The sequence below is a fragment of the Schistocerca cancellata genome, chromosome 11 (assembly GCF_023864275.1).
Source record: "Schistocerca cancellata isolate TAMUIC-IGC-003103 chromosome 11, iqSchCanc2.1, whole genome shotgun sequence".
NCBI lineage: Eukaryota > Metazoa > Arthropoda > Insecta > Orthoptera > Acrididae > Schistocerca > Schistocerca cancellata.
In genome coordinates, this window is record NC_064636.1 from 70,959,833 (window position 1) to 70,975,966 (window position 16,134).

Below are 16,134 nucleotides of genomic sequence, written 5' to 3' on the forward strand. Positions count from 1 at the left end.
CCATTTAAAGACAATTCATTACAAAAGAGGTTGATATTAGTACTTAAGATTTTTGCCCACATAAGGAGACCCCATCTGGTTGCTAGCTTTTTTAAATATTTCCTCATTTGCACTATTGTACCGTAGCTGCAAAGGCAGATTGTCAACTTACGTCTTAACTTGCCTTTGAGATCTCAAAATTTGTCATGGAAAAATTCCAAAACTTGTCTGGAAATCAGTGAAATATCAGGAAATTTGTGGCAACCCTGATTATTGTCTGTTAGTACTTGGGGGCTGATGTATTGCACTTTGTTACAGCTATGGACAACGTTCTAGAAGTGCTGATGCTGAAATGTAGATGCTTTTTTTCTTTTTTTTTCTATTTTGGTATTTACTGAGAAAGTGTTCATCTTCCTAAACACACAGGCATAGGTAAACCTACATTTATACTACATGTAGTTGATATGGGGTCTGTGTTAAACAAGAAACTATAATTAAGTGGAGAAGTTGGTTTATGTGAACAACTATGGAAAGCCAGTCCTAAGCAAAGAAGGGAAAGGCGAAGGGTTATACAGAGGGTCTCTACAAGGGAGGTGAACTTGAAGGCAGTATTACAGAAACAGAAAATGACGTAGATGAAGATGGGATGGAAGATACAATACAACGAGAAGAATTTGACAGAGCACTGAAAGACCTAATTCTAAACAAGGCCCTGGGATTAGATGACATCCAGCTACTGATAGCCTTGTGGGAGCCACACATGACAAAACTCTATCTGGAGTGCAAGATACGAGACAGGCGAAATAACCTCAGACACCAAGAAGAATGTAATAATTGCAGTTCCAAAGAATGTAGCTACTGACAGGAGAGAAAATTATCAAAATATCAATTTAATAAGTAATAGTTTTAAAATACTAACACAAATTCTTTGCAGTAGAATGGGGAAACTGGTAGAAGCCTACATCGGGGAAGAACAGTTTGGATTTGGGAGAAATGTAGGCACACATGAGGCAGTACTGACCCTATGATTTATCTTAGAAGATAGGTTAAGGAAAGTCAGATGTACATTTATAGCATTTGTAGACTTAGACAGTGTTGACTGGACTACTCACTTAGAGATTCTGAAGGTAGCAGTGATAAAATACAGGGAGCAAAGGACTGTTTACAACTTATACAAAAAAAAAAAAAAAAAGAGGCAGAGAGCAGCCTAGGGGCATCAGAGGGAAGGAGTAGTTGGGAAGGGAGTGAGACAGTTTTGTAGCCTACCTCTGATGTTATTCAGTCTGTACATTGAACAAGCTGTAAAGAAAACCATAGAAAAATTTGGAGTAGGAATTAAAATCCAAGGAGAAGAAATAAAAACCGTGAACTTTGTCAATGAGATTGCAATTCTGTCAGAAACAGAAATAACTTGGAAGAGCAGTTTAATGAAATGGACAGAGTCTTGAAAGTGGGATATAAGATGAACACCAACAAAAGCAAAACAAGGATAATGAAATATAATCAAATTAAATCAGTTGATGGTGAGGAAATTAAATGTAGTCAAATTAAATCAGGTGATGGTGAGAGAATTAGATTAGGAAATGGGATACTGAAAGTAGTAGATAAGTTTTGCTATTTGGGCAGCAAAATAACTGAAGACTGTCATACTAGAGAGGATATAAAATGTTGGCTGGCAATGGCAAGAAAGGCTTTTCTAAAGAAGATTATGAAAAGGAAAGTTGCTACTCGCCATATAGCAGAGGTGCTGAGTTGCAAATAGGCACAACATAAAGACTGTCACAAATAAATAAAGCATCTTGGCTATATAGTGGGTAGCAACTTTTCATAATACAAGGCGAGTCAAAAGTCCTGTGACACCTTCATAAGTTGGAAGATTAAAGGGAAAATTGAAATGTGATGATGGGAACATAGGTTTGATGTGAGGCCGCAACTTTCGGAGTGAATGTCATTCGTGGCCGCCATCTTGAAATCCACCATTTTGGATTCAAGTCTTTTTTTTTAAATGGGAAGGGGTGTACGACACACCAAATAACACTCACTTGAGCTCTGGAATTTAGTGGTGTTTTGTTTTTGTCTGTCTTGTACAGTTTAGAGGTTATTAATGTTCAAAATTGGGAAATTACCTTCATACCGCCTGCTACAACACATGTTCAATATGTTGTCCATCCCGTGCAATGCACAACTGTAGTCACCGCAGGAGAGTGTCTCCTGCAATTTGGTCACAGGCGTGTTGTATGCGTTCCTCCAGGTGTCTCAAATCACGGATGATCTCAGCATACACTATCTGCTTAAGATGTCCCCATAGATAAAAATCGAGGGGCGTCAAGTCAAGGGATCTCGGCAGCACTCCACGGGACCACGGCGACCGATCCACTTTCCTGGCAGTTGTTCCTCTGACAATTCACGGACACCAAAGCCATAGTATGGAGGGGCTCCATCGTGCTGAAAATAAGATGGGAAACACAAGGTCCTGCAGTAGGTAGCATTAGATACTGTGGTGCAGTTAAGGTGTTGTAAACGAAAAATGGCCCTCTGATGCGGGTGACCCATCTGCCACACCGCACAATCACCTTCGCTGGACTATGTTCTCGAATTGGGGCAACCCAGTTCAGATTTGCGTCACTCCAGTATTGACAATTATGCCGATTAACCTCCCCGTTCAAAGTGAAATACGCCTCATCACTGAATAGTATGCCCTCGGAAAACGAAGGATCCTGTTCGTGTTGTTCAGTAGCCCCCAGGCAGAACTCCAACCGGCGATCAGGGTCATCCTTGTTAAGTCAATGTTGCATCTGCAGATTGAAAGGATGCCACTTATTGGTGTGCAATATCTGGACAATGGCGGTTTGGCTTGTTCCACTTGCTAGGGCCACACGACGGGTACTTCGTTTAGGACTTTTCACAAACGATGCAACATCCTCAGTTTCAGTTTCATCTTTGGTGGCAGTCCTCGGTCGCTCACTACGTGCCCTACCGTGAACAGAGCCCGTCTCTCGGAATTTTGTGATCACGTGAGTGACCGTGCCGTGCGATACCGGTTCCCTGTCTGGGTGCCGTCTGTTGTAGTCAGCTGCTACTGTTTGGTAGCTACATTTCCCTGATATAAAGATGATTTTGATCTTCTGTTCACGTGTCAGACCCATTTTAGATCACCTGGAACAAAGAGAGACATGAGTCGGTATCAAGGTAACTTTGAACATTAATAACATCTAAACTGTACAAGATGGACAAAAACAAATTACATCACTCAATTCCAGAGCTCAAGTGAGTATTATTTGATGTGTCATACACTCCCCTTCCCATTAAAAAAAAATGACTTGAATCCAAAATGGCAGATTTCAGGATGGAAGCCACGAATGACATTCACTCCAAAAGTTGTGGCCCCACGTCAAACCTATGTTCCCATCATCACATTTCAATTTTCCCTTTAATCTTCCAACTTATGAAGGTGTCCACGGACTTTTGACTCGCCCTGCATCGTTACATTCCATCCTAGATTTTCCATTGTTTGATTTTCTGAAGAAGAGAAATTTGTTAACATCGAATATAGATTTAAGTGTAACGAAGTCTTTTCTGAAAATATTTGTCTGGAGTGGAGCCATATATGGCAGTGAAAAATGAACTGTCAACAGTTTAGACAAGAATAGAAGCTTTTGAAATGTGGTGCTACACATGAATGCTTAACATTAGACGAGTAGATGATGTAACTAATGAGAAGGTGCTGGATAGAGTTGGGGAGAAAAGAAGTTTGTGGCACAACTTGACTTGAGAGGACACATTCTGAGACATCAGGGAATCACTTGAGTGGGGGGGGGGGGGTTAAAATCGTAGAGGGAGACCAAGAGATGAATACAGTAAGCAGATTCAGAAGGATGTAGGTTGCAGTAGGTACTGGGAGATGAAGAGGATTGCACAAGATAGAGTAGCATGATCTGCATCAGACCAGTGTCCAGATTGATGATCCCCAACAGCAACATGTTGCTTATGTAAAATTAAATTGCCCAAAAATTTATATATTATTCTCCCAGAGAGGAAACTAAAAATCTTGTTTATAGTCAAGTTTTATGTTATAGTGCATTGAAGATGTAAAATGTGTTGCCGTATAATTGGTAGAAAGTACTTGTACTTTTTAAAATTCGTTTAATAGAGGACGTGCATAAATAAATAACTGTGCAGTGGTGAGTAATCAGCTGGCTCGTTACGAGAATGTTAGCCTTGCCTTAGATATGCCAGTGCCTTTGTCAGAGCAACTAAAATATTCAGTCCTGCAAGTTCAGGTGTTTTGAGTGTCAAATGAGATGGAAGAAACCTATGGAATATAAGAAGAATATTTCAACAATTAATACAATGCTGCCAATCAGACTACTGGGCCTCATATTTGTCGTCAACATCTGTACTCTGCATACCACGGTGAGGTGCATGACAGAGGGCACGTCCCATTGTATCAGTTATTAGGGTTTCTTCCTGTTCCATTCACATATGTAGCAAGGGAAGAATGGCTGTTTGAATGCCTCTGTGTGTGCACTAATTATTCTAATCTTATCCTCACGATCCCTGTGTGGGTGATACATAGTGGGTTATAGTATGTCCCTAGAGTAATCATTTAAAGCCGGTTCTTGAAACATTCTTAATAGACTTTCTAGGGATAGTTTACGTATATCTTCAAGAGTCTGCCACTTCAGTTCCTTGAGTATCTCTGTGCCACACTCCCGTGGATTAAAAAAATCTGTGACCATTCGTGCTGCCCTTCTCTGTATACATTCATTATCCCTTGTTAGTCCTCTGTGGTATAGGTCCCACACACGTGATCAATTTTTAGAACCAGTTGCACGAGTGATTTGCTAGCAATCTCCTCTGTAGACTGATCGCGCTTCCCCAGGATCCTGCCACCTGCTTTACCCGTGACTGAACCTATGTGACCATTCCATTTCATATCCGTACAAAGTGTTGCTCCCAGGTGTTTGTATGAGCTAAATGATTTCCAACAGTGACGTATTGATATTATAGTCATAGAATACTAAGTTTTCTTCATTTTGTGAAGTACAAAATTTTACATTTCTGAACATTTAAAGCAAGTTCCCAATCTTTGCATCACTTTGAAATCTTATCAAGATCTGACCGAATATTTATGAAGTTTCTTTCAGACAGTACTTCAACATAGGTAACTGCAGCTTCTGCAAAAAGTCTGATGTTACTATTGATTTTGCCTACTGACCAAGTGGCGGCAGGGGGCATACGCACAAAAGGATTTGACTTTAACGAGCTGTTGGAGCCAGTGGCATTACATTATAGGGTCAATAATTGATTATTTTCGTTGTTATATTGTCTGCAATGTCATTAATGTACAACACAAACAGCAAGGGTCCCAACACACTTCCCTGGGGCATACCCGAAGTTACTACTACATCTGATGATAATTCTCCTTCCGAGATAATATGCTGTGTCCTCCCTATAAAATGTCCTCAATCCAGTCATAAATTTTACTTGATACCCCATACAATTGTTCTTTTGATAATTATAAACAATAACAATCATTCTTAACCACTTTTACCCATTGAACGCTGTGTATGAAAATTTGTAATTGCATATTTAAATTCCCGTATAATATTGTATAATGTTGAATTTTTTTTTAAAAAAGAATAATACCTAAACCGTTTCTAAGATGGCTGTATGGATAAAACCAAAAACCGTTAAAAAAAAAGAAATAAAAGAAAAGAAAAAATGGGACAGGTAATTGACTGACAGTTTTTTTTCCCGCTTTCAGATACCTGGCCAGTCAGATGAAGTTGTACCACTTACATCGGTCCAGATATTTGTCAAAGAAGAGCAGTTTGTAAGTATTCTGAAATATTGACTGTCGAGTATGCACTGTAGTAACAGTGAATATTGACTGAATTCTGCCATATTGAGAACGTGGATGAAACAGTCTGTGTTTCATGAGGGAAAAAGCTTTCAGTAGCAAAGGTCACAGAAGTTAGTCTGTATTGCTGACAATAGGTGTCAACAGTTGTAGTTGTCATCTTCTCGTCTTACAAAATTTCTTTGACGAAATGTGCCATTATGAATTTGTAACTTCTGGACAAAACGCAACACATTATACATAGGTTTGTCAAAAACAAAACCATTTACAGTTAAAAAAAAAACCTTGTGCATACGAGCATGCTCACATACATAGCACACACAGAGGCAACAAAATCGTAGGACATACAGTATACAGTAAACTGCAGTTGCACCATATACTTCGGCTGAGGTGGATCTACGATGTGTGGAACATTTCTGCAAACATAAACAGATGTACAAAATGTGAATTTTACTGTATATCAAGTGCTTCAAGAATTAACAAGCCTCTGCGTGCACTATGTATGCAAATGCGCCCGTGTGCACGAGGTGCTTTTTAACTGTAAATGGTTTAATTTTTGACAATATTATGTATAATGTGCTGCATTTTATCCAGTGCAATGACAGTGTGGCATAAGGTACAAACTCACACTGGAACACATTTTATAACAAACCTTTTTTGAAGACCAGAAGATGACAGAACAGTTGAAACCAGTTGTCCACATTAAAGACTAATTTATGTGATCTTGGATAGTTGAAAGTTTTTCTCAAGAAATGAATATTACTTCTGTTCCGTTTAGCTATCGCAGAGAAGCTGTATGGATGCAGTTTCATATCATACCTTCTACAGTGAAACACTGAAGTTGAAACGAGGTTGCTGGATAGATGCAGGGTGTATATACCCCAGGCTAACTGGGAAATCTGGGGAGAACACAGGCATCTTTTAGATTTATGATAATTTGTCATTGTTTTAGTTTCTAGTTAAAGTTTTATAATTTTGACTGGTAAGAACTGATATTCTTAATAAAAATTTTACTTTGGCCCACTACTGCAGAATAATATTGCAGAAAGAAAACATAAATGAGAGAATAATGCCAAAATAAAATTTTAGTTGCAAAGAAAGTATGCCATTTACTACAAAACAAACTGCGCACACAAGCATCTGGCAACAGTGAAATGTGTTGAAGGCTTTAGGATGAAGATTGTGTTATATTTTGTAACAGCAAACTGCTTTCATTGAGTATGATGTCACAACAGTTTACTCTTATAACAGGTCACGGGAAAATATTGAGGATGGTGGTTTGAGAAGCGTTACTTTATGTTATGTGTTAGAATGTGTGAGTAATTTCTTAAATCACAGTGTATTTGACTCTCACTCAAAACTTAATGCTTTGAGGAACAGCTGTGTAGCAAAATTGCGAACCCAGAAGACCAGCCATTTATGCCATTTTTTTAAAAACTTTCCAGCATATTTGTGTTTGATGTATGTTGAAAGGTAACGCACTAAAAAACACCAAGCTTCAGGATTGGTTTTTCATATCTATTTTATTTCTGTCATACCGTATTTACTCGAATCTAAGCCGCAGCCGAATATAAGCCGCACCTGAAAAATGAGACTCGAAATCACGGGAAAAAAAATTTCCCGAATCTAAGCCGCACCTGAAATTTGAGACTCGAAATTCAAGGGAAGAGAAAAGTTTTAGGCCGCATCTCCAGATCGAAACAAAGTTGGTCCATTGTAATATGAGAGACAATTTAGGTCGAATGAATGACGATACAGCTACAGTAGTTTGGTCCGAGTCGTAAGCTTAGCAATTAAGCTTTACCAGGTAGCCATTGCTATGCGTCAGGCTCTCCGTCTGTATTTATACGGGTACCCTTCCTTTTTCACGTGCTTCGTCTGGTTTGAATTGATTGTTTATTTTTCTTTGATCTGACAAGCACCGTTTTCTTTGTTATAGGTGTTTACGTCACTCTAAGCTGAAAATGCATTACTGTTCTGTGTCGTACATTGTTTGTCGCATTCTGACAGTGCGTGTTTACGGCCTGTTACAGCTCGCGGCATGGCTTGCTTTTGTGCACGCTACCGCCGCTTAAAAAAAAAAAAAGAGGAATTGTCTCATTGGCAAAACAATGACAAGAGACTGCTATTTGTTGTTACTTACACCGCTGCTTTCTTTGATAATGATCAACAAGAACCAAATAATAGACCGCGTATGATAGATGATGTTCGAAACGAGAGTTTAGCAAAAATTTTTCTCCGTTTGAAAATCTTTGCAGGCGCTCTTTAGTACATTACATTGTGCACAGAAATTAGAGTCATCTTAGATTTAAAAATCTAGTCAATTGTCGTGCTTCATTTCTGACTGTATCACTATTAGGCATAAGAGTAATACGAATATTTGCTGTTGTCTCACTCTAGTATCGTAGTTTATTAGGCGGACAGGATTTAAATGAGATAGCAGCAAACACGAAACAATACATGGCAAAATGTTTATTTATTTTTTTTTTTTTAATATACTGACGCAGAGGTTTTGATGCCAGTATTTATCTTTGTGCCTACAAAGCATGCCTGTGTAGCACTATATATATTCGATGGCAGAAGTTAGTTGTGGCGGCACCCACCAACATTTTTCGAACTTCCGCTTGCTTTGCACTCGATTCTAAGCTGCAGGCGGTTTTTTGGATTACAAAAACCGGAAAAAAAGTGCAGCTTAGATTTGAGTAAATACGGTAGATTACAGATCATTCAATAACACTGGCAAAACGTATAATTATCCTTCGAAAAAAGTCTGAGGTGAATTCTTGAGCAATTTCACATATAATTGGCTTTTCTATGGAAAAGTCGAAGTGCTCGACAGAATATTTATTCAACCAGCTCACCCGCAAAAAATTTCGTGCAGAGCAGTGAAACTTGTAATTGTGCTTGTTAGGAATATTCAGCTGCTGCAATTGTAAGATATGCTTTTAGGATCCTCCCTAACCACAACTTGAGAAAAGAACAGTAAAAAAACTTTTGATAACCAGTACATCATAGGTGAAAACTTAGTTTTTCATGTAGTTATACTGAATGTATATTAATTTAAACCATTAACTTTTCCTATTTGTGTGTTCGTGCTACTTAACAGTGATGTTTCTGTTGGCCGACTACATGACAGTGATGTGTCTATTGGTCGACTACATCACAAGTCCTGTGCTCTAAATATCTGCTGTCATTGCCTGGGTAGTACTGTAACATGAGCTATGACTGGCTGACAAAAGATCATCACAATCTCATTTTCAGTGCTTTGAAAGCTGCTATGCCTTAATTGGTGGAATTCATATTTATGCTTTCATAATTTGAAAATATGCCGTGTACACGATGCTGCGCATCGAAGATTTTTCCAAAACACTTTATTTTTTTGCTGGGTTTCGTTTCATAAAATACCGGGAAGTTCTACGCTGGTTTATAATACCTTTACAATTCAAAGGATTTGTAAGTTTTACAGCTCCAAGGGAAAGTATATTGTCACTTAATATGGAAAAAGTTTATTTTAGCCTGGGAGAAAAATGTGTTTTTAACTGGGAAATCGGGAGAAAAACCCGGGATTTTTTTTTTTTTTTTTTTTTTCTTGAACAGGTCTGTACCTCGAGACAACATTGCCCCAGAATTACAGAGATGTTTGACAGAACCAGTCATTATAAAATTATTGCATGTGGTGTGCAAGATAGGAGACAGACAAACTGTCAGTTTAATAATTCAAGAAACTTCCTGGCAGATCAAAACTGTGTGCTGGCCAGGATTCTAACCAGAGATCTTTGCCATTCGTGGGCAAGTGCTGCACCAACTGAGCTACGCAAACATGACTCGTAACCCGTTCTCAGAGCTTTACTTCTGCCATTATATCTCCTGCCTTCCAAACTTCACAGAAGTTCTCCTTCAAAACCTGTGGCACTATCACTCCTGGAAGAAAGGGTATTGCAGAGACATGGTTCCTTCCTCAGGAAGTTACATAACAGCGCACACTCCACTGCAGATTGAAAATTTGTTCTGGTTAATAATTCATGATATTGTCACTAATAATTTACAGAAGAATGGAAAAATTGGTAAAAGCTGATCCCAGGGAAGATAAGTGTAGGTTGTGGAGAAATGTAGGAGTACGTGAGGAAAAAATGACCCTGCAACTTATATTAGAAGATTGGTTAAAGATAGGGAAACCTGGATTTAAAGCATTTGCAAATTCAGAGAATGCTTTTGACAAGTTGACTGGAATACACTCTTCGAAATTCTGAAGGTAACAGGGATAAGTTATACTGACCAAACAGGTATCTGCAACTATTACAAAAACTAGATGGCAGTCATAAAGAGTTGAACAACGTGAGAGGGAGGCAGTGGTCGGTAATGGAATGATGCAGGGTTGTAGCCTATCCCCAATGTGTTTCAGTATGTATGTAGAGCGTGCAGTAAAGGTAAACAAGGAGAAATTCTTAAAGGAAATTAAAGTTCAGGAAGAAGAAAGAAAACTTGAGGTTTACCAAAGACATTGTAATTTCATCAGAGTTGACAAGTGAGTTGGAGGAGCAGTTTTGTCGAATGTCTTCAACAGAGGCTGTAAGATGAACATCACTGAAGGTAAAACAAGGTCAGTGGAAGGTAGGCGAATCGTGATGTTGAGGGAGTTACATTAGGAAATGAAATAATGTGTTTTTCTGTCTGGACAACAAAATAGCTGACTATGGTCAGTGAGGGAGAATATAAAATGCAGATTGTTAGTAGCAAGAGAAGTGTTTTGAGAAAAGAGAAATTTGTTAACATCAAAATAAAAATATAAGTGTTTGGAAGCCCTTTCTGAGGGTATTTGTCTGGTGTGTAGACTGGTACCGAAATAAAACATGGTTGATAAACAGTTCAGACAAGAAGCGAGTAGAAATGTTTGAAATGTGGTGCTGTTTAAGAATGCTGGAGGTCAGGCGGATAGATAGAATAACTAATCAAACTGGGGAGAAAAGAAATTTGTGGCTCAGTTTCACTAAAAGAAGGGTATGGTTAATAATACACACACACTGAGCAATCATCAATTTGGTAATGGAAAGTAACTGGGGGGGGGGGGGGGGGGTGTTAGGAATTGGAGAGGATGACCAAGGTTTGACTACTGCAAGCAGGTTCTAATGGATGTAGGTTGCAGTATCGTGCATAGATGAGGAGGCTTGCTCAGCACGGAGTAGCATGGATATTTGCATTAAACCAACCTTCGGACTGAAGACTACATCATCAACAACAACACACTTAATATTGAGGAAATTTAGAAGCCACACATTATAATAATGTCAGATTCTTCTTTTTATTTTTGTTTCGCCTGACTTTGGATTTGTTAAATCAATCCCTTTTTAATATTCCGTGTCTTTCTATTAGCAGCTCAGTATTGTTTCATTCTTTTGACCTTGCTTTCCTATTTTCTTCAGAGATGTGGATGTTTGTTTGGTTTTGACCTACTTCTCTCTCTCTTTCTCCCCCCTCTATCCCCTTTTCCTCCTCTCTCTTTTTTTTCAGTTTTATTTTTGAACATAATTCTTGTGATTTGGAGTTCTCATGAGTCCGTTTCCATTTCACTAGACCATTTTTTTCCTGAAGTAGTAGTCATAATTTTTTCAGTTGATCTATTTTGGTTCTTTCTGAAGATGTATCCATAAAAAATTAATAAATCAATTCTTTTTGTCCTAATTGTCTGAGAGTTTTTCGGTAGTTTGGTAAAAGGTTTCATTTTTGGTGTGGATTAGTTGTGAAATCTGGGGTCAAGAATTGTTTGTAATATCTTTGTTTCTTGTGTCTCCAGTCTTTCAAGTGGGCCACGGTTGGTGGTAGACAGTGTTTTGGCTGCATACAGTGCTTCTGGTTAGATTAATGCACTGTTAAAATGTCTCATTTTTGCATTCCATGAGAGGGACTTTTTGTTGTATGCGTTTTTTGTGAGATAGAAGGCCAGTTCAGCTTTACTTCTTCTAATTTTCATTGCCTTTTTCCTCGAGCTCAGTCCAGCTGATGCATTCTCCAAGGTGTTTGAGTTCGTTGATTATCTCTACTTTTGTTCTCCCACTTTATGTTTTGGTGGTTTTTTATGTTTGTCATTACAGTGGTCTTTTTGAAAGTTTTGAGACCTGTTTTTTGTACTTGTTTTTCTGTTTGAGAGTCTGTTTTTTGTCTTCATTGCAGTTCTCAGCTAGTAGGGCTATATATCTGCAAAGACTAGATAGTAGGCTTTGATGCCTTTTGTTTTGTGCTCCTAGGCAGATTTGACTATGGATCTCTGTGTTCCAGCCCTGACCACTTTTTCTTGGGAGCAGTTAACTAACAGTGGGGGAGTCTATCTCCTTAGCTTACACCAGTTTTTATCTCAAAAGTGTTAGAGTGTTCTCCCATGAATGAATGTGTGGTGGTAAGGGTTTCTGTGATTGGATTTATATTTTTTGTTATCTGTTGTATTGTTGTTGTTGTTGTTGTTGTATTCTTTTAGTATAGAGATGAAGTCTCGGCCTGTTAAGTTGCGAGTTGCGTGATTTTAAAAAGTCGGTGGCTGTCATAACATATCATTTTACTCTTGATTTTTGGTAGACCATGAGATTTTTGAGGTTTAGGGCTTATTCTGGGCAGGCTCTTCCTTTCCTGAAGCCAACTTTTTGTACTTTTGTAACTTTTTGTTAATTGTCTAACTGGGAATTTGGTCTGTTTAGTAAGACTTTAGAGAATAGCTTGTATGTTATGTCTAGGTGTGAGATCCCTCCATAGTTCTGATATGCTTGGGCCACTTTCTTATGGAGTGGGTGGACGAGGGCCGTCTTCCATTCATCAGGGTTTTTTCATGTATTCATATTTCTTCAAAGATGTTGTGGTGAGTGTCCCCAAAGTTTAGCTTCATTTGGTCTTCTCTGAAACCTTATAGTTTTTGAGATTTGAAATGACTGCAATTCCTCAGTGGTGGGTGGTTCAGAGTTAGGGTTGGTTGTTGAGGTCTTCAAGACCACTTTTTGTGTGTTATTCATAGTTGAGATGGTTTCGTAAATATTCTGCCAATGTTTGCAATTATCTCTTTTGTTGGGACAATATTTGCACTTTTGTCTTCAGTTTCCAAGTTCAGTGGGCTGTATTTGGTTATTTTGTTTAAAAGCCTTATAAAAGTTCCTTGTGTTGTTTTCTATGAAGTTCAGTGACTAACATTTGTTTTCCACTTGCAGATAAATGACCAAGTAGATGAAGCAGCCATACTCTCACCGGTCCAGATATTCCTCAAAGAAGAGGAAGGTGTAAGTATTTCTGAAATACTGACTGTCAGTTATGCACTGAAGTAATGAGATAACTGTTAATTGTATTTCATGTACATTTTATGCTAAATGTGAAATAGACACAAATTCTGCTTCATAATGTGAAATTACATGTTAGGTGCTATTTGGTAGTGAATTATATCCAGATGTGAACTATTTTATGAGAGATAGTTTGAAATAGCTTTATTTCTGCATATACGAGTGCTATCCACAAAATACATTACGTTTTGGAATTAAAAATAAATAAAGTATTGGAATTTTTTTTTATTATATACAGATGAAAGCCACACTTAAATACTACTTTTCTACATAGTTGCCATTTAAATTAAGGCACTTATCGTAGCAATGGACGAGCTCGGAAATTCCTTCGTCGTAAAATTCGGCCGCCTGCGCCTTCAACCACGTGGTTACCTCTTCTTGAAGCTGTGCGTCGTCATCAAAACGCTGCATAGCCAACCACTTCTTCATTGCTGGGAATAAGTGGAAGTCGCTCGGTGCCAGGTCGGGACTGTATGGCGCATGAGGAAACAACTCCCACTTAAAAGATTCGAGAACTTCACGAGTGGCATTTGCCGTGTGGGCCCGGGTGTTGTCGTGAATCGGCAAGGTCTTTGAGCCCAACTTTCTCCTGCGCTTGTTTTGTATTGCTCTTCTGAGGTTGTGCAGAGTTTGGCAATACCTTTGAGAGTTTATTGTAGTGCCTCTTTCCAGGAAATCCACAAAAATCACACCTTTTCTGTCCCAAAAGACAGTCGCCATCACCTTCCTTGCCGACATTGTCTGCATGTATTTCTTGGGTTTTGGGGGGGAATTTGTGTGCCCCCACTGCATTGACTGCAATTTTGTCTCGCAGTTCACATGCTCAACCCATGTTTCGTCACCAGTAACGATGCGATCGAGTAATGAGTCGCCATCTTTCTCGTAAGCATCCAAAAACATTAATGCTGCAGCCATTCGCTGATTTTTGTGAATCTCTGTCAATCTTGCACAAAACTTGTGGTAACCAATCTTTTCGGTAATGATTTCGTGCAACAAACTTCATGAAATTTGTGGAAAACTCATAGAGAGTTCTGTTATTGTGAAATTACGGCTTTCACGGACCGCGGCATCGACTTTTTCGATAAGTTCGGCAGTCACTATGCTGGGTCTTCCACTTCGCTCTTCGTCGTGAACGTTAGTTCGGCCATTTTTAAATTTTATGACCCATTGACACACTCCACCTTCAGTGATTATGTTGTCCCCATACACTTCACAAAGCTGCCGATAAATTTCTATCGGTGTACAGTTTTTTGCAGTCAGAAACCTTATTACAGCACGCACTTCACACTTCGCAGCATTTTCAATTAACGCTGACATTTCAAACTGTCACAGTAACTCAACGGAGTACAGCACGAACCTCTCACTAGCACGGCAAGATGCCGACTGAGCGCTGGAATGCCATGACACCAAGATGGCCGCGCTAGCCCCGCCCCTAACGGACACAAACGAAAACATAATGTACTTTGTGGATAGCTCTCGTATATATACCAAGATGGTATCTGTTCTTTCGGACATGTCCGAAAGAACAGATACCATCTTAGTGTATATATATAGCCTATAGTGTCTGCACTCTGTGCTATAGCAATTGGAAAACAAGATTTGTAACGTTTTTCGGCTGTGCCGAAATTCTTTTCCTAATGTTAACATAGTGTTATGATATGTTCAGTTCTGTTTCTACGCTAACTGCCTTGTCTGTTCTGTCTGTAGCATTGTAAAGCATGGGTCAAACAGCTATGAATGCCCACAAAAGATTGGCATTAATAGTTTTTAGATTTTGTTATCATCAAATTGGGCGGGGAAGATACGTAATTTCCAGAAACACCTTAAATTAGACACACATTCAGTTCACCGGCAGGAAAATGCCGCAACTTTTCAACATAACTATCATTTTGAATGCTTAAAAACGGTCAGATGAAAAAAGCAAAGGCTATTTTGGAAGAAAAAGGTGTTGGAAGTTTTTGCAAAAGCAAACATCAGGGTCACAAAGTTCCCAGTCAGCACCTTTCTGTAGCAGTCGGTTTCAAAGAACTAAGGCTTTGTTTGTTTTCACTCATGTGACAATCTTTGAGATAGGTGCTTCTAATCATTAAAAGAAATATGAATCTCAACAAAAATAAATGTGAATTTTGCAAAAAATATATGAGAATTTTGCCAAAATAGATGCTACATTTTCCAGTCCCTGTGTAGTGTAATTCCAATATGGGGGGCTACATATGGATGTTTGGGCCTGGCCAAGAGTCGTGCACAGATAGCCAAAACAGTTAAGGTGACCGCTCGTGTAAAGCAGGAAACCTAGGTTCCAGTTCCAGTATGGCACAAATTCTAATTGTCTTTATTCCATTATACAGCTAATGGTTGTCCGTATTTGCAGCTGCAAGTATGTTTTGTGTATTCCATGTGGGCTGTAGTCACCACAGTGCTTGTTCTTTTGGACACGCGTGCGTGTTCGAAGGAACATAGCATCGTACTTTTAACAACACGGACACTGCAGTATCATATAATGTCTGCGTTTATACAGTGTCTGCATCATCACAATATAATGCTTTTCAAACTCGCATGCCTGGAAGCTGTGGATTAACATTGTGAAATAAATATACTTCTTGCATATTTGCATCAATGTCAGTAGTTTGTCACACATGAAAATTTGTGTCGGACCAAGACTCGAACTTCAATTTTCCACTCGTTACGAGCGCTCACCTTAACCGCTTCAGCTCTCCGAATGTTCCTCTGGACTTCCATATATTGTGCAGTCACATCCTGTACACTTGCCAATTTGCGATCCTCGCACAGGGAGACAAATGGTATACTGTCACTTTAGCCCGTCATCGGCACATATTCGCAATATGTTAACTTTTTCACAACAGTATATTATTGTATATAAAGTAGTTGTCAGTTAGCTCCCACCGGCAATACACGAATAGAACCTGTCCTGGTTTTGCCGGTTCCAACCCTGTTGCCAATTCCACTGTGTAAATCGTT

The 16,134-nt window shown here is 38.9% G+C and overlaps 1 protein-coding gene across 2 annotated transcripts in view; it reads left to right on the plus strand.

Annotated features, from left to right (window-relative positions):
* Positions 1-16,134, plus strand: part of LOC126108621 (uncharacterized) — a 204,695-nt gene that overhangs the window by 14,020 nt on the left and 174,541 nt on the right. For both annotated transcript variants that reach the window (XM_049913933.1, XM_049913932.1), the window contains exons 2-3: positions 5,747-5,815; positions 13,030-13,098. In XM_049913933.1, coding sequence (XP_049769890.1) covers positions 5,747-5,815; positions 13,030-13,098 — 138 coding nt within the window. The remainder of the gene's footprint in view (positions 1-5,746; positions 5,816-13,029; positions 13,099-16,134) is intronic.